General features: G+C 37.9%; 1 protein-coding gene across 9 annotated transcripts in view; it reads right to left on the reverse strand.

Moving 5' to 3' along the window:
• Positions 1-25,793, reverse strand: part of PNPLA4 (patatin like phospholipase domain containing 4) — a 248,908-nt gene that overhangs the window by 206,419 nt on the left and 16,696 nt on the right. For 7 of the 9 annotated variants that reach the window (XM_015126905.3, XM_028841796.2, XM_077987866.1 and 4 more), the window contains exon 6: positions 17,138-17,290. In XM_015126905.3, coding sequence (XP_014982391.1) covers positions 17,138-17,290 — 153 coding nt within the window. Of the gene's footprint in view, positions 1-13,928; positions 15,865-17,137; positions 17,291-25,793 lie in introns of those variants that run through there. The other 2 variants (XM_028841798.2, NM_001193844.2) reach the window with 2 other exon arrangements.

Genomic DNA, 25,793 nt, shown 5'->3' on the forward strand with positions numbered 1-25,793 from the left:
TATGAGTTTTAGTGTACTCAGAGATGGGCAATCTATTAAAACTAATGGTTCCTGTGGTGTACTACCTAGTAGTAGGAAAAAACACAAGAGAAAGTTGCAGATTAATGCATACCTTACAGAAAGTATGAACCAAATCTATTTTTGTACTAGAAAGAAAAAAGATACACTTTTGCATCTGTGTACCTACACACAAAGGAATATACACCAAACAAGAACAGTTAATACCCCTAATATGTGAATATGATGGACTGATTTGAAGGTGCTTTTTTGTTTTTTTAAAGCACATATACACTTTGTTTTTCAATGTGCATCACCATTTGGCATTAAGACACACACAGAATTTTTAAAATGTGCTGCCAGATGTGAAGTTTCTAAAAACACTCAATCCACGTAGTAGAAAGTAGTTGGGTATTTGCCTGCCACCCATTGAAAATCCAAATCTCAATGGGTGGCTTGACAGCTATATATAGACATATATATACGTGACTCCTGTCTTGCTTAGAAGAAGTAAACCCACCTAAAACCAATCTGCCCCATGTTGTCAGGCTCAAAAGCTTATTCATTCTAAAATAACCTTGAAAAGAAAATACTTCAGCCCAAATCACAGTTTGGAAATGCTTTGCATGTAGAAAGCAATTGTAAAAATAAGTGACTTTTTCTCCATAAAATTTCAGGAATATAATATTTCTATGAATGTTGCTGCAGATTATCGGGTGTCATGAATGGTATAATAATAAGGCTGCTTATCTGACAAATCTGCCAAATGCAAACAGAGCTTTTAATAAGAGTATTCATCAAGAGTGGGGATTATGTCAATTCTAAAAATGTCACCATAATCAAAAAACATTAGCAAGTACAAAAACTAAGTATAATATTAAAATGTAATACCTATGTAGAGTAATTCCAGTCTTTGCATTAACTCCACTTTGTATCATTATATATTCGCTTGTTTTCAACATTTTGTTATAAACCATAAATAAAAGTTTGTTTCTTTCACTTCTCCATGCCTGTTTTCCCATAAATCACCTTCTACTGATAGTCGTAGATTATTCAGGAAGAACAAGATAATGGAATCTTGTTTTCAAGTGTTTTTCTTTATTCTAAACATTCCATCTGTCTAACTATACTTATGGTATGTAAAACACCTGTTTTTATTTCCAAGGGACCAATCTAGTTCTAAAGTCACAGCTGGTGATAGTCTGAGAGGGTGTTCAGATACTATTTCTCAAGCAGGGCAGATGGCTATCAAAAGAAGCTTTGTACTTTTATTTTTTATTGCCATCAAGAAATTTGGACAAACTCACAGAACTAGAACTGGGAATACTTCAACATGAACAGTACAGGACTGCATGTGAGGAATAATCATAGGCATGTGACAGTGGAAGAGATCAAACACTAAGATTCCTAATCTCATAAGAAAAATGGCAATAGTGTCAATACTTAGGACTAAATGGTGGATGAGCAATGATTTTCAAGAGCCATACTGAACTAAACAGTTAGATGTAACTAGCTTTGGCCAGGTCTCCTTCAGAACAAGCAATGGCAGAGAACACTCCCTCTAGTCTGAAAATGAAGGTAGGCATGAAACAGGTAAGTTCAGATTGATTTGTACTAAGATGACATGTCCAGACCAATAGATGTTTTGGGATCAAAGGTAGGGCTACCAAAAAAAAAAAAAAAAAGAAAAAAAAAAAAGATACTGACAAACTGTTGGAGACAGTGATATGGACAATTCCTTATGTAAAGGGCAAAGTTAACTCTAAAAGTAAGACTTCACCTGTTGTGTAATGGTAAAATCACCTTGGAAGGTGCAAAAAATTCTGATGACCCATACCATAAATTTGTTAGTAAACCAGATCTTTCAACCTTGGGCAATCTAAAATGCTTCTTCTTTGTCTCTAGGTTGTGTGAGTTTACTGAAACACTCCATACATGTAAAATTAGTAAAACTGATAAAAATGTACAAGAAAGAGAGCTCTAAAAATGAAATGAGAGAGAATAAGAATATAGATAATGAAGAGATACCATGAAATTACAGGTATTAGCACTTTTGACCTCATTAGCCTGAGTGAACCAATCTAATTAAAACAATTGTAACATTACATGTGCTTGTTTTGTCTGCTTTGTACAGCGCTTAAAGTATGAAGAAAATCAGATCTATCAGACTGTGATTTTAATGAAATGATTAAAATAATTTGATTAGGTGTGTAATCAATGTTTAAATGTCTATGGGAATCTAATTTGTTAAATTGATTAGCTTTTGCTTTATTGGTTACATAAATAAATATGGATATTTAGGAGAATGCTACATAAATAAAAATAAACCAGATCAAAAAGTAAAAATGGTGGTGACCTTAATGTGCATAAACTTTTGGAATATTAAGTAATTTCTTAACACTAAAAAGGGCAGATGCCTCAGTATTTCACATTGTTTATAGCTTGTACAAATTAAACTCTGGAAATACTGGTAAAGGAAGGATGAAACTAAAAATGCAATGTCCTCTGGAATATGGTAAATACATTATATAAATCTGAAGGATATAATCACTAGTTGAAAATATTGTGGGTTTAACATATTTAAATCGAGTGATAGGAAGCAAAGAAGATCACTCCATGGAATTATTTATTAGCTATTAGAATTCATTCTTAAGAGAGATTTTGACACTGAAAGGAAAACTTGCAATATAATTCAGCAATTAAAGGAATAAGTTGAAAGAATTAAAAATCAAATGATAAAATGTAAAATTGGCAAATATATTACATATACTTTATCATACATCTAGATGGGGTATGGGGCCACTTGAGAAAAAACCATTTTGAGGCTTTAAGAGATGGTGAGGATGAGATCAGTGTTTGGTTACAGATATGTCAAGTTTGAAGGTGTTTCTGAGACACCCAACTTGAGGTATTTTGTAAGCAGCTGGATAAACCAGTCTGGTGCCATGGTAAGTCTGGACCAGAGCTAGAAGCTGGGAGTCATCGACTGATGGATTGCATTTGATGCTTACTCAGCATTACTCAGCTTAGAAGCATTACTAAGCATTAGAAGAGTGAGCGGGAAAAGCAGAGGATTCACAAGATCATCTGAAGATCTCTGACCCTGAACGGTTGTGCGGAAGCAAAGGTGACATTAGACATCTAAAAGAGTGCCCAAGGACTTAGGAGGAAAATGGCAGGAGGGTGCCAGTGTTTGGAGATAGCATGCCATTAATACTGTCATGACATGAAGTAAGGTCAAGAATGAAAAATGTCCCCTGCATTTGTCAACTCATACCTCTTTGGTATCTCAGCAAGAGCAATCTTGATGGCATGTGGGGGGCATACCCTACACCAGGATGGAAGAAGTGTTCCTAGGAAATGAGTAAACGGAGGTGGCAGCGGTACGATTCCCGAGAAGTTTGGCTCTGAAGGTGAGTAGAGAAACATGGTGGTGCCTTAAGAAGAAAGTGGGGCCCTGGGAGGCTTTTATTTTTCACATGGTGGATATTGAAGCCTGTTAGTGGTGGAGAGTATGAAGGAGAAAGGGAGAGGTTGATGATGCCACCTATAGATGGTGGAACGAGCTCCCCGAAAAGGTAAGAGGTGTTGGGCTACAAAGTCAACATACATTTCAGGTTTTGAGAGAGGGAGAGACATTTTCTCCATTTTGTAAAGGGGAAAAAAGGGAAGTTGGATATATTGATCATGAGAAGGTGATGGACTCCCCATTAGATGTGTTTCATTTTCTCCATGGTGTGGAAGATGAGGTAATATGCTGACTCTGAAAAGAATGGAGGTACCATGATAGATAACGAGAAGAGAGGAAGAACAAAACTGTTACCCCAGTGGGGAAAGTGAAAGATGAATGTACTAGCAAGCACTGGCTACTGACTCTTTTTAAGTGTTAAAATTAATTCAATGGAATTTGCAAACTAAGATTTTTGCAAAATGTGGGTATAATAAAAATATAACCTATAAATTATTTTATAAAGCCTTAACCCTCAAATTATTAACAAACCCCTAAAGTGATTCTATCATCTGAAGTAGAAAGACAAATATTATCATTACTAATCTTTTGAAAAGGTTACTACTGAATGCTCTATTAGTTATTAATAGTTTTCCTGGAATGGTAATGGAATTTGTATATTCATTTTCTATTAATGGCAATGGTAAAGCAGTGTACTCAAATGAGTTTAGAAATGGCTCACCAACACTACCATTCTATGTATAGAATATTTCATAGAATTTCATATCAGAAATAAAAATTTTGATTGGGATATTTCCTGGTTTCTCTCCCAAACTCCCACCCCTGATTTCTTCCATTTTCATCAACCTACCTAACCACTACCTAACCCAGGCAGCCATGGCACCAGCAGGCATTGTTGCCATCCTAGGCTTCTTCACTCCATAACCTTCCAGCCTCCCGCCTGTCCGGCTCCCACTACCATCATCCTTGTTCTCCGCTTGCAGTTGCAGGCTATTTAAGTGTGGTAGGATACGTATTTTATACATATATATATGTATAAATATGGTACTGTTTTCACTAATTGTCAAAATACATAATCTCAGCTAGTTTCTTGCATTTTCTCTGGTAGACCCCAACTTTTTCATAGCTGTTCCAAACTGAGATGATTTGTCTTTTATTCTGAAAGACAACAGACCTGCTCATGTTTCTCTTCTCTGTTCCCAAATCCCTTTGTCATAGCCAGCTTCTCTCTCTTCCTAAGATCATGCTTCTCTCGAAGAGTTCTGTCTCAGTCCTCCATCAGTGTTTTTGATCTGCCCTATGTCAACTTTCACCAGAAACTCGCTCAACAAATGGACTGCCGGTGTATTCTCTCCCTGTCTTCCATTCTCTGGCCCTTCTTTATTTGTTGACAAATATGCCTCATTCTTCTTTTTTCCCCATTGTCCTGCTGTCCTCAACCCAAACTAATTTCTATTCACACACCCAACTTTCAATTTTACAGAAGTCTCTCCAACTTTTTAATATCACACATCTTGGGAAAAGTTGGTTTATAAAATACAGCAATGTTGTCTGTATAATCTGTTACTTATTACACACTTAAAAATAAATTTGTATTCCCATCACCATAGAAACCACCATCTTAGCTTTGCTTCTCAAAACGTAATGTGCATACAAATCACATGGGATTGTAGTTAGAAACGTGGTTTTTGTTTAATAGCTGGGAGATGGAGCCTGAGAGTCTTCATGTCTGATAAGCTCCCAAGGGATGCTCCAGGATTGGTTCACGGACCAGAATTTGAAACGTAAAGAGCCAGTGGATCATCACCCAAAGTCTTGTTAATTTTTTTTTTTTTAAACAGGCTGTCATTTGAAGATTAAACCTAAAATCATGTCTACCTATTTTTATCTTCTCCCTCTTTAACTCATGGCTATTTGTCTTCCAAGTGCGTCTCTCCACACAATCCGTTCTCTTCAGTCATCTCCGTGGTGTCACATCCAATAGATTTTTCATCATCATCTCACTGGTTGCCTCTGCTGAATTCACAGACTACTCATACAATGAAACGGTACAACTGTGGCTTCTATGGAGGAAGAGATTCCCCTTATAGCATTACTGGGTAACATTTATGTTGTGGTTTCGAAAAAACCAAGTCATAAAAAGGTTTAAATATTTACCTCTTTCCATGTTGTTTGAGCCACAGGTCAACAAACTGAACACATGATTTAAAACCAAACTGTAAGGATATCCAGCCCCTATGCCCACAGCAGGTCAGGAATGATACATGACTTAATCATGCCCAATCAGAATTCTCTCTTAGACTTTCTTTCAGGCCTATTTAAAAAAAAAAAAAAAAAAAAAAAAAAAAAAAAAAAAAGCATATACTCTGTGGCTGTTAATATGATAGAATGTGAGTTTTGCTCTGCGAACAGCCATCTCACCCACCATCTGTAGAAGATCTGTTGTGAAAACAGATGACATTTGAATGCCTTCATTTCAGCTGCTGTGCTCAGGTGGCCGGGAGATAGCCCTAGATTGTACAGCTATATATACTTGTAATTCCTTTCTCTTTCTTTGACTCTCTGTGGCTTGTGGTAATTTGTGCTGGGCTTCCTTCATAAGCAACAAAAAGTTTTGACAATAATCCCTCATAAATAATCTCTTATCTATAGATTTTTATGAAAAAAAAAAGCTGAGAAAATGACATGTCTACAATAGATAGAAAAATTTGGATATAAACAATCTTAGTAACTGTTTTTAAGTTTTATAAATTACCAATTTAACAATTGGGAAAATAATAAGTTAGCTATGTTTTTATGGGGTTTTATGGTCTGCCAGATGAACTTTAACATTTATTTGTCACATTTTGAAAACCAAGGTTCTGAGTGCAATTGACATTTGTAAAATTTGTGGTTTATATATGGGTACTCAACACCAATATACAATGTAATTTTCCCATTCAGCAACATAATATGTCTGGTATCACATAAGCAGATTTAATGTGCAGAGTTTTTGTATGTATCTTGCACATTTTCTGTGTGTTGCCATTTTTTTGCTATTGTGATTGCATTTTTCTACTGTTAAAATTTCTGCTGATATAAAGTATTATTAATTTCAATATATTCTTACAGACATTTGAATGAATCCTTTAACTTCTCATATTACTTTTTCAATTGATTATACTGAAATATTTAGGCATTCAGTTATTTATTTATTCCTCAATTATTGAGGACCAGTAGTGTGTTAGGTCATGTGCATGATGCTAGAGACAATTTACAATTTACAAATATAATTGTTAGGTTTTGAAGGGAAGCTGAGGGTTAAAAAAAAAAGACACACACACAGAAAGAGGGTAGCTCAACAGCAAATGCAGGCTTTGTGTCCAGTATAAAACCTAAAGAAGTGGGGGACCAGCTTAATGCCAGAGCCCACCGCTGCTTACAGGCTGGGGGTACTTATAGGTATGGGCGGGAGGGGTTTGGGCAGTATGGCTTGCTGCCCGGTGGGACATTGATAAGATGTTCCCACAATGAGGTGGTTCTGGTCCTTGTTCTGGCGGGATGTCATCGTAGTGTTCCTTGTATCTTTGCCCAGCAAGATATGATAGGGACGTTTCTTTAGTTGGGGCTTTGTCTGCCCTGTGATCAGGGCAGGATGTTTCTCATGGCCCGAACCCCCGTGAAATGTTTCACTTTGATCAAGGTCAGCATAATAGCGGGGAGCTTACATAAAGGTGCAGTTTGGACTCACATTCTTGCAAGGTTTGCAAAATTGCGGGGAGCTTACAAAATGGTGCAATTTCGGCCAACAGTAATGATTCCAGTATTTTGTTCATTTTATTAGTTTTTCTTTTTCTTTGTTGCTGCATTTTCTAAGTCTTGCAGAACGGTGTATGGAATAGCAGATGTCAGGCACACGAGCCTTATCCCTGATTTAATGGAAATGCTCCCATGCTTCATGACCCAGAATGAGGCTTGCCATTTGATTGTGAGTTTTTAAAAGGTATTTTATTGAAACTTCTTTTTATTCTTGAGTATAGCTATTTTATTAATCTATCATGCATAATGAAAGAAGAGCATTTTCAAAAGGATGGTCTGCTTTGACTGAATAAAACCAGAAAAGGGCAGTGTTGTGTCTACAAAAGAACTGTATGGGGATGATGCCAATCTCTCTGATATAACACCTGGAGCATTACAAACAGTCCTCACAACATCAAAAAAGACTTTTAAAATTTATTATTATTATCTATAATTTTACATTATTTGTGCCAAAAGCATATTAAACTAATCCAAAAGGAAAGGTTTCTAAAGATCAGTCCCAATAGCACTAGTACCATCAGACAAAACAAAACTACTGTGAGCTAATATCTGCAACAATGTCTTCAAAACAGCAGCTGGGCCATCATGGCACAATCCTGTAATCCCAGTACTTTGGGAGGCCAAGGTGGGAGGATCCCTTGAATCCCTCCAGGAGTTCAAGGCCAACCTGGAAAACACAGCAACACCCCATCTCTACCAAAAAAAAAAAAAAAAATTCTTTCTTTCTTTTTTTTTTTTATTAGTTGGGTGTAGTGGCATGCACCTATAATCCCAGCTACTCAGAAGGCTGAGGCAGGATAATCATTTGAGCTCAGGAGTTCAAGGTTACAGTGAGCTATGCATTCACTGCATAGTGTCACTGCACTCCAGCCTCAGTGATAGAGCAAGATCCTATTTCTAAAACTTAAAAAAAAAAAAAACAAGAAAAAAGGCAGCTGATTATGATTGAGCAGGCATAATCCATATCAAAGTCATTGAAGATGTGCATTACAATAGTAAAAATACAATAACTTCCTAGCAAATGGCAATAAACCTCTTGAGGAAATAAAGTCATTTTTTGAATTAACGCAAGGATACCATTGGGAGTGAGGATGGCACTGATCCTGCTATGCTTTTTGTGAGGCCATCTTCCCCATTAGTCTATAGCACCATAGACTATTTTATTCTACTTAATTTTGTAATTTAATAAAATCCCCATTTTTAACCTTGTTTATTGACTCATTTGCTTGTTACTGCTTTCTCGCCCAGTACAACAAATATTCCCTTAAGTCAGGAACCTGCTTTATTTGTTCACATCTACATATCAAGTATGTAGCACAAATCCTGGCACATAGTAAATTCTCAATAAATATGTATGGAATAGACCAGAAAGCAATGATTAAATACCTTCTTTCTGACCCTTCTAATACATAGAAATACTTTGCAAATCACTAATATTTTGAAATGTACATTAAAACTACATTGGTACCCTCTCAATCTTCCCAGTTATAGTCAATAATTTAATTACACCATTTAAGATGACAAGGAGGCTAACCAGTAAATTGTAGCCACTAAGCAAATGTGATAGATCAATATGGAACATGGATTGAAGAAAGATCTTTATGCAAAGTATTTTACAATGTTGATTGCATATTCTAACTCCATATGCATTCTTTTTTTAACAGTAAGTTAATTATACTTCACTGACAGAGATAGTGAAGGTATTGTAAACCACAAAAATATAATATAGTGTATACTGTTGTTATATAAAATAACAACAAATGAAAATGAAATCAATTGCACTTTTTCATGCTAGTAGCCTGGTGTACTAAATTGTTCAAGGACAATCTAGCCAACTGATTTTATGTTTATTGTTGCAAGGTGACAATGATCTATGTTAGATATAAAGTATTTGCACACTTACAGGTATATTTACTTTATCTTATTGTCCACAATGTGGCTAAAAAATAAGAATACTTTTTGGTTTATATAACTAATTGATTAAAGAATTTCATCATGGAATGACTATCACCATTTAAGTAGCTTTATATAGATGAAATACATAAACTAAGGAATTTTTATTCATAGCACTCATAGAAAATAATCATGCTTTTGAGTAGAAATAATTTCTATGAGATATTCTGTAGCCATAAATTTAAATAAAACATATCTAAGACTTAGGAGAAAGAAAAGGAAATTATTTAAAATAAAGTACTAATTATTTTTGGATGTCATATTTTTTGTAAAATCTTTTAAACACAAGTTGAGAATTTCAGTGTCTGTGTTGTTCTAAGTTTGCATTAGAATGTTTTCAAACTGCAGACTGTTATCCATCAGTGATTGTGAAATTATTTAAGTGTAGCATGACAATTTTTACAAATAAAAATGGAATAAAAACCTCAAAAAACATTACACATAATAAAAGTGTTTCATAAAAATTATTTTTATTTATGAGTATGTATTTACATATTTATATTTGCACATGTATGCCTATATGCATATGGAAATATATGTGTAAAATATGTGCATATATTTATTGGATTACCTTATAAAACAGGTCAGGCCAGGCGCGGTGGCTCATGCCTGTAATCCCAGCACTTTGGGAGGCCAAGGTGGGCAGATCACTTGAGGTTAGGAGTTTGAGACCAGCCCGGCCAACATGGTGAAACTCTGCCTCTACTAAAAATAAAACAGGTCATATTCAAGAAAGATTGGAAGTCATTGAAGAAAATGTTGTACCAAACATTAGAATACATAGGTGGCTATAACATGCAACCAAAATGTATTCAGTTCTTAGTGTGTGAGGAGGATTTTACAAAGACTGTCAGCTAAAAACAACTTCATGGTGAAATGTAAGGAATGATAATGTGATAAGCCATTTGATCTCCTTCAGCTCCTCCTCTCAGTTTCTGAGCGTTAAGGATGTATTTGAAGGCGAACACTCCTACTCTTTTACCCCACACATAAGTTCTAGTTAAGCACCAGGTTCCTAGTTGGGAGACAGATGACAACCTCTCCTGTTTTAAAGACACATGTCAAAGCTGCGTATCTGTAAATGACAACCTAATCAAAGCCCCTTTATGTTTCCTTTTAATGCTTACTTTAGGAGGAAAGACCTAGGTACCCTAAAACAAGCACAACTGTACTGTCCTACACAGGGATTTTTTTAACATAAGAAAGTAATAAAGAAATAATTGTTAAGTCCTCATCTGCTTTTTCACCAGTTGTTGGGCAGTTATTTATGTACAGTTCATCTTTGAACAATATGGGGGTTGGGGTGCCGACTTCCCCGTCCACCACTCCTGTGGTCAAAAATTCACACATAACTTTTGACTCTCCCAAAATGTAACTACTAAGAGCCTACTATTGACTGGAAGCTTTACTAATAACATAAACAGTCAGTTAAGACATGCCTTGTATGTTATATGAATTATACACTGTATTCTCACAATCAAGTAAGCTAGAGAAAAGAAAATATTAAGAAAATCACAAGGAAGATAAAATATATTCACTGTTTACTTAGTGAAAGTGGATCATCATAAGGGTTTTTGTCCTCATCTTCACACTGACTGGGCTGAGGAGGTGGAGGAAGAGGAGGGGTTGGTCTTGTCTCAGGGGTGGCAGAGGCAGAAGACGTAGAGGAAGTGGAAGGGGAGGCAGGCACACTTGGTGTAATGTTTACTGAAAAAATCCACAAGGACCCTCATAGTTCAAACTCGTTTTGTTCAAGGGTCAAGTGTACATCGACTCTAAGTGGGGTCCTTTAGCAGCAAGTAATAGACCCTGGCTGTGTTAAGTCACACAGAGCAGGTACTGGAAGGATATGATATCAACAGTTCCTATTATTGGCAGCTGGTAGGAGAACGGGCTTCTAAAACTCAGCTATTTGGCATCAAGTTGGCCATCCTAGGTCACTGTGGTTGCCACTGTTTCTAAGGTGACATTGACTTTCCTCAATCATTCTCTGTTCCATAGTGGCTTCCTTTTCAGGCACGGGTCAGGTGATCAGAGTCCATTTTCCAGTGGCGTGACCCAAACCTTAGGTCCTCAGGGATACGTGCCCTTGCTTCTGCCATATAAGGTTGCAATGGTTTCCCACTAACTATTGCACTAGTGCTGGTTGTAGGCTGGATAACTGCAGGGGTTACCCCAATTTCATGCACATTCTTCCCTATCCCCATCACATGGCAGCAAATCCATCTTCCCTTGACAAGTACAATAAGATCATCCATTACCAGGATTCTGTTCAGCCAGTAGAAGGAGCAACCAGAAATGGCAAAGTAGAACAGATCTTTTCCCTCACTGGGAGTGACTGGCACTAGTAACCCCCTTAGATTTGAAATTGTCAAGAAATAGTTCTGACTGAGGTTGATCAGTAGAGCTAAATTGCCTAGTTCCATGATCTTGCCAGGAACCAAGTTTTGGGGTTGATGTGTCCGCAGTGTCGATAAGCCCAGTGATCACTCCTTCGACCATTTTACCTTCTTCCTGGAGTAACTTCAGGATTTGAACGTGTGTCATCCTGAGCCTTTCCTCCAGGGTGTCCTCTTGTGAGTGATGGGTGTCCAGGTGAGTGGTGGGTGAGGGGGTAATAGTGAAGTCCCTGTCTTGGCTAGCAACAGACACCGGCACATCTCACTGTCGGAGACAAAAGGAGAAGCAGCCACCATAAACCTTCCTCAAGCTTCCTGGCCCTTTCACATTGCTTGTGTGGCCTGAATTATCTCACATGTTTGTTTTCTTGGTTGCTCAGGTGAACTCTGTGAAGGGAGGGATCCACAAAAGTGTCCGGTAGACTCTTTGCATGGCCCAAGTTCAATCTTGCAAGGGACAGTTCATGAATCAGGGACCCACCTGCAGGGTCATGAGCTTGGCCATAGCTGGAAGGTCATGTTGCAAAGCCATTGAACCCATCAAGGGAGGGCTGATATTCTTGGACTGCCTGGAGCTGTGGGGCTTTCCAAAAGAGTAGAGTACCCATATGCACTTTACTAGGTCTGCCCACAAAAGTGGATCTGACTATATAAATGTTAAAGAGCATTTATAAACTCAGTGAAATCGAGCATTACATAAATGCTGTTTCATCTCGGCACAGTTGAAACGCAGCTGCTGTGACATGTTTTAGGTATTGCATATGTACATACATATATATGTGCAAGTATGTTCATATTCATGTTTTTCACAAATTATCTTATTTCAAGATTAAGTTGGATGTGATATTATGACTTGTACATGACTATGTACTCACACATGCTTTCTAAAGTATGAATAAAATTAAATCATATTTTTCCCCTCTAAGTCAGTCAAAATGGGGAAATTATACTGAGTTAGCGGATATGTGCGAGGAAAAATAAACGTGTGTTATCATTAAGTAAGCAGAGCTTCGAGTTGTGCAGTTAGAGAAAAATTGAAGTGCAGAACTAAGCAAATAAATGGTGAATTCTGCCCAAGGAAACTGTCAATTTGCAAATCAGAATCATGATAACTGTCTAAAAATCTGTACACTTTTCATGAACTGCAATAATTGCCTTCCTTCCTACTTTGAGTTATTTAGATAATTACTTCAACTTCTGATTTTATTTTGCTATCATGTAGACAAAATTTAGGCAAGAAAAATCCCAAAACACTGATCTTCCATAGTTAGGCTCCTCAACTGTAAAAGTAATAGACTGGATCCAAAAACTTTTTACAACTAATATTTATAAACATGTTTTTATGTAATTGTATTTCTCTTTTTTAATCCTCAAAAAAATTAAAAGCATAATCACTAATATCTGCGTGTTTTGAGTGCTCATGCTTGTTTAGAATCAAAATTCAATGCCCAGAGTGGTGTGACTGTATCTTTGCAAGCTTCTGGTATACACACCCCGCACCTGATACTGAGAACCCAGAATTAACAGGTTTTTTTCTTTCCTTTTTTAATATATGGCTTGTTCCTTTAGAGCACTGTTTAACTTCAAAACCAAATCTATTTTCTCTAATTGTCAATAGGAGTTGGTTACCATAGTTACAAAGTAAAGCGTGTTATTGAAAAGAAGAAAAGGAAGAATAATGACATTTTTAATGACAGATTCCAAGATATAAGGAAATTGCCCCCACAGAGAATTGGGAATGTATCAAGCCGCCAATCACAGTAATTATCCTGCAAACATATCAGTATCTGGGTCAGAAAGTCCTTTCAGATTTTCTACATGCCAGTTCTACAATGCCTCAAAATTTTGATCCCACAAGTAAGGCAGATCCTGTTGTGAATGCCTGTTTTCAATGAGTATGGCTGCATGAGCACACACTCCAGCAAAGATAAGCAGAGTGTGCTTGGGAGCATGCTCACAGGAGAATTGGCGCACCAGCCCCAGAGAGTGCCTAGTGTGTACCAAGTATGCGTTTCATTACACCGCTGTATTTCTCTCATGCAGGAAAGTTGCTGCAGACTGATATGTCAATGATCTTACAATATTTTTAAAGTACCATCACCTGGGTGATAAATTAATCTTTACAACAAATCCCCATGACAGAAGTTTACCTATAACAAACCTGCACACATACCCCTGAACTTAAAATAAAAGTTAAAAAGAAAAGTACCATCCACCCACAGGGTCAAATACATATATAGTCAATACCAGACACTTCAAAAAAGTCTTATGCAATGAGATTTTGTTTTGCAGCTTAAATTTCTTCAAGTTAAGGGTACATCAATAAGGAATTTATTGAAATACAGTGTATCATACAAACAGAATATTCACACAAAATGATCAAAGGAAGGGGTAAGGATAAAAGTATTAAAACTGAAAATTTACCTAGTGAATAAGTGGACATAACAATTGAGAATCTATCCACTTCATGTCACTTATGGAAACAACACATTAAGATTAAACCTCATGTTAGCTAGAGTAGGAGAAACTACATACCACAGGGACCATCATTATTCTAGAGTGGGTCTGTGCAGAACGCCTCAAAAAGAGGCCATCTTTGGTGTTTATGTGCTAAAAAATTGTGTATTTTGCCTTCTGAGAACCATAAAAGTGACTCAAAAATAGTTTCAAAGGGTAAAAGGGAAAATGCATGACAATTGAAGACATGGAATTAAATTGGTTTGTCTCTAACTGCCTCGTAGTAATCAAGGGTTCATACTTGGCAAAATCTCATAAAAACAGATTTAGGATTTAAGACAGTGTAAGTAAATTAGTACAAGCCCATACACAAGTCCTCAAAGTGATGGAGAACTACTCAGAAAGTAAAAGACCTGGGATCAGTATATGATTTAAAAATGAGAAGTGAATGATTATTCTGGATTTAATTCTTATTTACTAGGCTACCTGGTTCTTTGTGTTTAGTAGTATTTTATCTATTTAAGTTCCCACAATAGATATATCCAATATATAGAACAATAGCTAAATACTCAGAGAGGTATGGCCTTGGAGAGAGAGAGAGAGAATGAATGACAACCAGCCTGATAATCTCCTAAACTGGGGGGGGGGTGGTGGTTTAGAGGAGGAAGATGAGAGGGGATAAGCCTCTTCAAAATCTCCTAGGTTTCTGGATATCTGCCCTTAACTGCACTGGGAGCAACTGCACACACCTGTGGAAAGCAAACTGCTATGGTTTGGCTGTGTCCCCACCCAAATCTCATGTTGAAGTGTAGCTCCCACAATTCCCACATGTTGTGGGGGGGACCCAGTGGGAGGTAATTAAATCATGGAGGCAGGTCTTTCCCATGCTATTTTCATGATAGTGAATAAGTCTCAAGAGATCTGGTGGTTTTATAAAGGGGAGTTTCCCTGCACAAGTTTTCTTCTCTTGTCTGCTGTCATGTGAGACATGCCTTTCACCTTTCACCATGATTGTGAGGCCTCCCCAGTTATGTGGAACTGTGAGTCCATTAAACCTCTTTCTTTTGTAAATTGCCCAGTCTCAGGTATGTCTTTCTCAGCAGTGTGAAAATGGACTAATACACAAACCTTTGTTCCTCCAGTTCTGATCAAAGGTCTTTAACCATGAGTCACCTATTTCTCAAATCCTTCCTCTCCTACCCTGTGGCCTGGGTCAGCCTGAGAGCCTAGTTCCTTCAGTTCCAGAGCTACAGGGATACAGCTAAGTCATGGAAACACCCATGCTTCATGTCAAGATCATGCCACACATTCTCCATGGCACCTAAGTGGTGGCCCTCCATTTTCCATGTTCCTCAATTTACCCAAAGAGCCTATCCTCCTCCATTTTTTAAAGGACATGACAATTCACCAAAAATGATTTCTTATCACCTAAGTGTATCCTTCTTAATGACATTGTCAAATTCTAATAAAGTGCCTCTTACATCCTTGCACTAGGTAATAATTCAAATATTAAAAATAAACACAAATATTACAAGGAGTAATAATACAATTGAGAGTCTTGATAGATTTTCTAAAAAGGATTTGATTAGAAACTTCCATCAAAAACTGTCTGAAACATGTTTTGCATTATAAGCTTTTAAGCATTTTATTCAAACCAATTTTCTTTAAGTAAAAACTTAATAGTGTCATCAAAACCACATTGATACAGAGATTCCATTTTCCTCTTGCTTGGGGGAAAAAGGGCTTGGTTGAGTCTCACCAGGTTTGCCAGGGACAACTAGAATAAAAAGACTGAAATTTAAGCTGTAGGATATTGCAGTACAGGAAAATATACACTATTTTTATAATCTAGGTTTTCTTATCACAGATACAATTAGCAGTAACAAAAAAATCAGTAGGAAAAATTTAAACTTCAGAAGTTACCTCCACTGATACAGTAAAGGAGGGTTTCTCAGCCTTGGTACTGCTGACATTTGGGGCCACGACGTCTTAATTGTGTGATGGTCACGTGCACTGTAGGACGTTTAACACCATTCCTGGCCTCTACCCACCAGATGCCAGGGGCACAACTGGGACATGATAACCAAAAATGTCTGGGTACGATATCATCCCACATGGAAAACTATTAGACTAGATTAAGGGAATCAGTATTTTTATGTCAATTATTCATTTGGGTCCCTAAGTTTTTCTCGACTAGTTTTATATATTTCATTACTTCCATCTTTCTAAGCAAATAAATGGTTTTATTTAAAATTGCTCTGGGCCAGGCATGGTGGCTGAGGCCTGTAATCCCAGCACTTTGAGAGGCCAAGGCAGGCGGATCACTTGAGCCCAGGAGTTTGGGACCAGCCTAGGCAACACAGTGAGACTTTGTCTCTGCAAATAATTTTTTAAAAAGGTAGTCGGGTGTGGTGGCACGTGCCTGCAGTCCCAAGTACTTGGGAGGCTGAGGCGGCAAGATTACCTGGGCCTGGGTGGTCGAGGCTGCAGTGAGACATGATCTTGCCACTGTACTCCAGCCTAGGGGACAGAGCAACATCCTGTCTCAAAGAAGAAAAAAATTGCTCTGATATCCTACCAAGTTTATTGATGTGAAAAAGAAGTGACAGTTAATAAGCAGCAAAAACGGGCGGGTATGGTGCATGTCTGTAATCCTTTGGGAGGCCAAGATGGAAGAATCACTTGAGTCAGGGAGTTTGAGACCAGCCTGGGCAACCTAGTGAAACCCTGTCTCTACAAAAGATAAAAAAAAAAATTAGCCCCGCGAGATGGTGCACATCTATAGTCCCAGCTACATGGCAGGCTAAGGTAGGAGGGGTGCTAAAAATAAAATAAAAATAAATAAAAATAAAAGCAGCAAAAAGACTTAATGCTGACAGTCCATAAGAACCCAAGTTTCTATGCCTGATACATGTTGTAAAGTATTAAACAATACACTAAAGAGAAGATGCAACCCCTACCTATAATTATCAATGAGCTTCCAGTGCTTGGGAAACACGTTGAAATCTGTGGAAATTTTTAGTAAATCAGGACTCTTCATATATCACTGAACATATTTACTCACCATGATATCCTGCTTGGCGATATTAACATACAGATCCAGCTGCCCTTTGTCCTGCGGGGAGATGTCCAGTCGTCCACTGAAGGGGGAGATGGTCACAGTCCGGCCGACGGGCAGGATGGGAAGAGCGTTGGTGAGGCCTCCGTCCACCCACTTCTGTGGAAAGAAACATCTCACATCAGCACATGTCAACAACACATCCCGCACAAAGAAAAGCAGATCCTAATAATATGTGTGCTTTGGATATGCTTTTAAATTGCTGTTTTTGAGGACTAATCCCATTGGGGATCTGTTTTGGGGGTAAAACAAATCTTGGTACACGTATCACTTACCAATATAAGAACAACTCTGGACAGAATTTAACTAGATTATTGTCTGTAAGACTTGAATTCTTACTGATTAGAGTGCATGCCTAAGAAGTCACGTGTAATTAGATTGGGGCTCATTATTCAATCAAACTAAAAAGTCAAATTTACCGTGGATGCTGAACAAAACATCCACCACCAGAGGAGGTTCCATTTTTATTATGAGAATTGGAAACTGGCATTTTCTGTGGCAAACTTAAAAAGTAAATACAGCAACTAGAAATGCTTCTAATTCCAAAGTGGTTCTTGTGCTCTTGAAGCAAGGGGCATGTCCTGAAGCCATAAGGAATGGGAGTGCTGCATCAAAGCGTACATTCCTCAGTAGGCACTCAGTGCTCTCAAGCCCACCTCAAAGGGGAGTGAGTGATGGAGAAGGCGGAGGACAGAAGCCTCCCAAGGAAGAAAATGAAACAGTCTTGGGGCAATGAGGACGGACAATGAGGTGCTCAAGGTGTGTGCAGCCTCAGCCCCTAGCTCTACAGAAGTGCACGATGAGGAATGGTGACAGAAGAATCACACAGACAATATTCCTTCTGCTGTCTATTCCAAGGCCAAACAGTCTCAATGCAGCCATGATCTAATGTATTCACATGATCAGCCATAGCAATCAATAAACACAACACACATGGAAATAACGTCCAAATTGTCTAAGTTTATCTGTCATTAAAAGTAGCCTTCAGATAATATACCAAAAAAACCAAAAAGTCTGGTAACACTTGAAAGTCCTGTATGCAGGAATCTTCAGTGAAGTTTGTAAATTGAGTTGTGCTTGAATGTGTAAAATGAAATGCAGATAAAACAAATCTTTGTTATTCAACATAAAGATGGCAAGAGGAGGGAGAAAACAGGCCAAAATAAAATGTTCTCAACTCACTTAAAACCATGCATTCATTTCTTCCAATGTGTCTTTTTCATGTCCTTCTTAATTGTGTTTATTTATTATTTCATCTTTTTTTTTTTTTTTTGAGACAGAGTCTCGCTCTGTCGCACAGGCTGAACTGCAGTGGTGCCATCTTGGCTCACTGCAAGCTCCGCCTCCCGGGTTCACGCCATTCTCCTGCCTCAGCCTCCCGAGTAGCTGGGACTACAGGTGCCCGCCACCACGCCTGGCTAATTTTTTGTATTTTTAGTAGAGATGGGGTTTCACCGTGTTAGCCAGGGTGGTCTCAATCTCCTGACATCGTGATCTGCCCACCTTGGCCTCCCGAAGTGCTGGGATTACAGGCATGAGTCACTGTACCCGGTCAATTGTGTTTATTTCTAAAGCTGGTGACAAAATGAGTGGTATTACATTATTTACAAAGGCTCTAGCCAGCCACGAACTCCTCCAAAGGAAATAAAAGTAAATAAATAAAAGATAAAAATGGGTTGAAAATTCCTTTTGACAGAATTGCATTTTGGTGGAGGAGAGAGTATAAGTAGATTGGATTAAAATAAAACTGACCTGTATAATTTGCATATTGTCATTATGTTTAAAAGAATATAAAGATTATGATATGTGTATTACACATACTTATTCGTATGTGTATGTGTATATGCATGTATATATGTGTTTGTGTATGTGTGTTTATATATGTATGTATATGTACACATAAAATATAGCTGGTTATATAACTGTATTATCTAAAAGGGAGGTTTGCAAAAAAAGGCTCGAAAATATCTGATTCTGTCCCAGAACTTGCTTTTTTCCCTGATTGCTTTAGGTATAAATATCAAATTCTGGAATAGGATAATACCCAGAAGGGAAAAGAAAGACAGCTTCCAAAATTATTTCATATTGTCAACAGAAGCTGTCATCAATGATGTAAAAATTCATATAGGTTTCATCAAGAAAAATTAAAGATATGAAACTTTAACAGCTCTTCTGATTTATTCAACTTAATGAAAAGAAGGGCAATCTGGCTCATTAAATTGGAAAGTGTTCTAATTTACTGTGGGGTTAATGACTGCTGTTTCAGGGGATTGAAAATCCTTTTTCCAAATTTTGTTCACTCTTGTTAGCTTATTCTGATTAGATAAATGACAAGGGAAAATGTACAGCAGCTTATCAAACTACTTGATTAAACTTGCAATGATATCAGCTCCTTCTATAACCCTTGATGCTATAGCCCCACTACTCAGATATGCTAAATGTGGTACTTCTTACTCCTGATTTATGCTCTCATGAGCTGTATCACTCAGGACAATCACACATTCATTCGGGCATGCAGATTCCAGCAAAGTTTCTGGAAACAACTGTCACAACAACAAATATTCTTCAACCTCCAAATTAAAAGTAGAAACATTTTATATCTTGTGCTCTACTGATAGTTTAAAATCTTGCATAGTAAACACTTCTGTCCATGAATTCTCTGGCTGTTCACAACATATGGCTGTGAGTCATTCCCATCTTCTTGCTTCATGGGCAGCATTCTACATGCTGATAGCTACTTCTATGAGCTTCTGTGACTCCAAAATTGTCCTTAAGAAAAATAGCTGCTGGTCTAAAGTTTTCCTGTACGTGTGTCAGTTTTCATCACATAGCACCATCATCCTCAAAGGAAAAGGGAGAGCAAGTACATAAAAATTCCAGGGCAAAATAGTTTCAAAATCATACTCGTTACAGGCTGTACAGTGACCACCTCTCGGTTCCACTGCTAGACCTACTATTCTTTTCTCTAATCTTTGGCCATATTCTAAGTGTGTTCCACATTCAAGTCAATGCCTGAGTCCTAAGACATAGAAATAAGCAACTGCTCAATAGAAAAACAGAAACAAAACAAAAAACTCATGCCCAATTGTGGGGCAGACATCTACTGTGATTGTTCTCTGAAAGTTAAAGCATTGAAAACTACAATTAGTGGAATCACTTCTAAAGAGATAAGGCTACCTGTTACACCTAAACAGGCTAGAACATTCATCTGGCAGTACTTGTTAAACTTTGCTTTATACATTGATGTGTTATGGGTACCTATTGAGAACATGCCTTATGAATTCAAGTAACTGCTATTATGTAATGTAGGTGGAAAACTTAAAAAAGGACTTGATGAGTTAATATCCACTGAAAGGGCCAGTTTATTCATTCAGTAAGTGATCCCTGAGCATCCAGTGTGTGTCTGGACGTGTGGTAGATGCTGGGGATATGTTTGTGATAGAACTTCAATGAAGGGCTCCATTTTCTTAAGGTATATTTCATTCAAAAAAACAACTGAATAAAAAATACTTTTCTGGAAGAATGAATAAGATGTTGCTATCTATAATTATTATAAATACCATGGCACAGGGCCTAATAGTGCAAAAGTGATTTCACATGTATAATTTAATATGCTCTTTACAAGAACCCTATAAGGCAGAAAGGTCATGCTCGTATATTCAGTTACCTCATGTTACAGAAGAAGAAACTGAGGCTTGCAGGTTTCCTTGCTATAGTTCACGGGGTGGCAAAGTACGGCCCATCATCTGCTTCAGTAAATAAAATTTTATTGGCACATGACCAGGACCTTTTGTTGAGATATTGCCTGCGACTGCTTCCCTCTACAACAGCACAGTTGAGTAGGTGTGTTGACAGAGACAATGCTGAGGGTATTTACTGTCTGATACTTTACAGAGAATGAAACATCTATTGCTACCGAATATACAGGCAAGAAGGGATAGAGTTGTCTTTTCACTTCAGGTTTTTTTCCTCACACACTGTAAAATTCAGGGATGCTCTATGGGGCAGGGGCAAATTAGAATTGATTTCTGAGGGGTGAGAGAGAAGAACATGTGCTTTGAACAATAATTTCATATTTGCAAACATGTCTGCATTGCTTTCATGAGACAGCCTACAGATAGCAATGCCCAACAATGCTCTTGATTAGCAATTCCTAAAATAAAAGGGAGAGGGAAAGAGACAAAGAGATACCCACCTCCTTGGACACAGGTGAGAATCTCCCAAATATGGTGAGAAGAAGACAGATGAGATTTTTTAATCAAAGAAAGACAAGTAAAAATACAATTCTAAAAGAGAGGTTGAGAAACCTGCCATACTAACCTTTACTAAGTATTGATTCTTGGTGCATTGCTTTCTTGGTTTTTGCATGTGTGAAGGATGATTAAAAATGATGACTCCAGATACCTACTTTTGAGAAGGCTCTAAAGGGTTATTTAACAGTTGACCATCTATAAACACCATATAGAAAATTTTCCCTAGAGGACTAACATGTTGTTTCAAAAATTAAACAGACAAACCAAAAAAATCTAAAAAGTCACTGAAGAATAATAGCGTCTATTTCAGAATAACTAGAAATTGATATCCAGGTTTCCATCCAGCCAAATCTAGCTGGTGACAAGGCCAGCTACCACTGTTTGCTATGACAGTGACAGAGCTGCATTTCTATGTTAAAAGTCTAAGCCATGAGGAAACAGGAGCCTAAGGACCACAGTATCAACCTCATATAAAAGCACAGTTACATGGAGTATTCCACAATTCTGTTTCCGACAGAAGTGTCAGGAATGAAAGAATAAATGACCCATAAGGCCAAATTCGCATGGACTAGGATAATACAATGGTGCATTTTCATGTTCCTGTAATAGTATACACTTAATCTTAGCCAAAAGGCCAAGAAGTGATCGTGTAATACTACAGAGTCAAAATATTACTTGAATTCCAACTCAGATGAAAGGAAACAACGCAAAATCCTACAGCCTTTCTTTTCTTTTCTTTTTCTTTTTTTTTTTTTTCCAGAGAGAGTTTCACTCTTGTTGCCCAAGCTGGAGTGCAATGGCGTGATCTCTGCTCACTGCAACCTCTGCCTCCTGTATTCAAGAAATTCTCCTGCTTCAGCCTCCCGAGTAGCTGGGATTACAGGCGTGTGCCACCACGCCCAGCTAATTTTTTGTATTTTTAGTAGAAACAGGGTTTCACCATGTTAGCCAGGCTGGTCTCGAACTCCTGATCTCAGGTGATCCGCCCGCCTTAGCCTCCCAAAGTGCTAGGATTACAGGTGGGAGCCACCGTGCCCAGTCAATCCTACAGCTTTTCTTCTGATCTGAATCTGCCAGTTCTGGAGATGATTTTATTCTGATATTTTAGTCACCTGCCAATGCTAATTCTCTTTTAAAACAAATCAGTTAAGAATTCCTCTTGAAAATTTTCATTCTTATTCCAAATTGACAAGAATCTGTGAAAACATGGCCTAAATGTGTGAACATTCCTGTGGATTTATTCTACCATTGGAAAGAGTTCATATGTAGTAAAGAAAAATCATTAGTCAAAAATATAGGACTAAACTTCAATTTATTTCCATTCATTCACTGACACATCTATTAATGAGTATGTACTATAAGTAAGGTACTAAAATAGTCATAAGATGAAGCCAGAGAAAACTACAGAACTTTTTAAAATAATATTTTTTAAAAAGCAGTTTTTTCTTTTTCTTTCTTTTTTTTTTTTTTTGAAACAGGGTTTTGCTCTGTTGCCCAGGCTGGAGTATGGTGGTGTGATCATAGCTCACTGCACCCTCAACCTCCTCAGGCTCAGGTGATCCTCCCACCTCAGCTTCCAAAGCAGCTGGGACTATAGGCACACGCCACTATGCCTGGCTAATTTTTGTATTTTTTCGTAGGGACAGGGTTTTGCCATGTTTCCCAAGTTAAAAAGAAAAAGTAATTTTCAAAGACATCATTCCACTTTAAACCACTGGTAGAGGGTTTTGAAAGGACCCATACTGGTGTTTGCTCTAGTTGAAATTAATCTTATGTATTATTAAGGTACGATTCTTCTAAGCGATTAATAAAAACATTTTAATGCACATATTGGATCCACAAATATATCTTAATAAAATCCAGCAATACCTGCAATGTAGAAATGAGGAGGTCTGTGTATTTAACAAAAGTCACAAGTGGAGAGAATAGACTCTGCCCCTGTTTCCCGAGTCCCACTTTGTCTGCCTTTCCTGACTCAATGCCACAAACATAAGTAACACTAAGTCTCTTTTTCCCCTTCTGCCACCTCCACTTTTGTCACTTCAGAAAAACAACCAAAGACAACAAATACATCAAAACCTGAGCTCTATGAAAACATGAAAATCTAGAAAACGAGAGGTGCATTCAGCATGACTGAAATGTTTAAATAATTTAAATCACATAAAAAGCTTATACTAACATTAAAACACTGCATTTAAAGCAACCTTCACACTTCCCTGAAAATGGAAAGGAAAGATTCTAGAAAACAACGCGGCATGGAAACCCTATTAGAATGTGGGAGGTGATCAGGCTTAAGGAGAGTTAGTGTTAAGCAGAGAATGGTACTTCTAAATTGTCGCTTTCTGGTGTTATAAACAATGCGAGGCCACTGTGGCTCTCTTGTCAATCATGTGCGTGAGGCCCTTATTGCAGACTCCATTAAACAACAGAGGAAAACTGAATGCTTTCAGGAGACATAAGGTTCAACTCTACAAGTAATTATGATGTGCCTCCTATGCACAGAAACCACATGATCAGCAAGACACTGTCCTGGGACATTGCCCAGGGTCAGGGGGCTTGGGTGGGTCGCTTTCCATCTTCCTCACAGTTCTGGGCCTGTGCGTTCCCTGCTGTTTAATTGTGGCTGTCACTCTATGTTCATGTCCAAAGTACTCAATCAAATCATGGAAAGTTCACTAGAAACTCTGATTCCTCACTCATGCCCTTTTAAACATTGCTAGTCTTCCTGTCACACACCCACGACATGGCACTGGGGCTGGACAGGAAGAAAACAAGGAATGCATTGTTTGACAAGAACTAAAGGGCAAAGCAGAGTAAGAGGCACAGCAAAGATAGAAACATTAAGGACTATCTTGGGGAAGTTGCCCCCTTCTAAGCTCAGAGACTTCAGTGAAATAGACTGACGTCTTTACATCTCATTTTCCTCACATGTAAAATTGGAAGTAAGAATCCCTACAGCAGATAGCACTGGATTCTGGTGTATACAATAATAACAAAAGTTTTAGGCTGGGCACGGTGGCTCACGCCTGTAATCCCAGCACTTTCGGAAGCCAAGGCGGGCAGATCATGAGGTCAGGAGATAGAGACCATCCTGGCTAACACGGTGAAACCCCATCTCTACTAAAAATACAAAAAATTAGCCGGGCATGGTGACAGGCGCCTGTAGTCCCAGCTACTCAGGAGGCTAAGTAAGGAGAATGGCATGAATCTGGGAGGTGGAACTTGCAGTGAGCTGAGATTGCACCACTGCACTCCAGCATGAGTGACAGAGCAAGACTCCATCTCAAAAAAAAAAAAAAAGTTTTACTTCTTTTTTTCTGGTAACAGGAATATCGAGGGCAGGATGGTAAGGCAGACTCCTCAAATCATTTAGGACCTGGGTATTTCCAGTTCACTGTTTGGCCTTCTTCAGGGTGTGATCCTTGACCTCATGATGAACAATAGCTGCTGGAGCTCCAGTAATCATATCTAAGTTCTGGGCAACAGGCAAAATGGAAAGGTATACAACTTTCCTTGTACTGTAAGTCCCACAGTTATTCGGCTCACATGTCATTGCCCAACAATAAAACAAACGGCCACACCTAACTGCAAGGGAAGCTGGGATATATAACCTAGCTGCACAGCCATAGGTCCAGATATAAATTGGGATTCTGTTACTAAGGAAGAAGAAGAAAGTGTATATTGGAAGAGAACCTGGAGCCTCTACCACCTGCCTCTCCTTCTAAGATAGAAACACTTAATTTGTAAGTGAGAGACTGGCATAATAGGGACATAGAGGAAAAATATTCTAATTACTAAGTGGCAAAGTAATTTTACTTGTCAATTCGACATTTCATTAGGTATTTCAAATGACAGCATCCGAATATGTGGAATTTTACCACTCACTCTCAACCCATTACCTTCTGCTCTATCAAAACATACACTCTCCATATTAACTGAAGCCTATTATGATTTGCACGAGAGAAAAGAAAAATTCCAAAGTTCAGCAAAGCTCAAGGAAAGACACTGATGAGGACCAATGAGATCAGAACAGAGACACTGCCTCGATCCTATCAGCCAAAGGGTTTGTAAAACTCAGTTCTTTTGTTGAGAGACCATCAATTCCTTAAGCACAGGCCTGGTGCTGGGCCCTCAAAGTGAGTGAATGAATGAATGAATGATGGTTAAAGCACTTTGTATGTACTCTTTTATTCATAAATAAATATACATTACATATATATAAAACAAATGTAATTTATTCATCCTGAATATATGCCTGATCTGATATATGCTAAATACCTTATTAGATATATGCTAAATACTTTCATTATAAAATATGTATCTCTGATATGTATTAAATATCTACACTA

This window comes from Macaca mulatta, chromosome X, assembly GCF_049350105.2.
Source record: "Macaca mulatta isolate MMU2019108-1 chromosome X, T2T-MMU8v2.0, whole genome shotgun sequence".
In the NCBI taxonomy this organism is placed as follows: Eukaryota; Metazoa; Chordata; class Mammalia; order Primates; family Cercopithecidae; genus Macaca; species Macaca mulatta.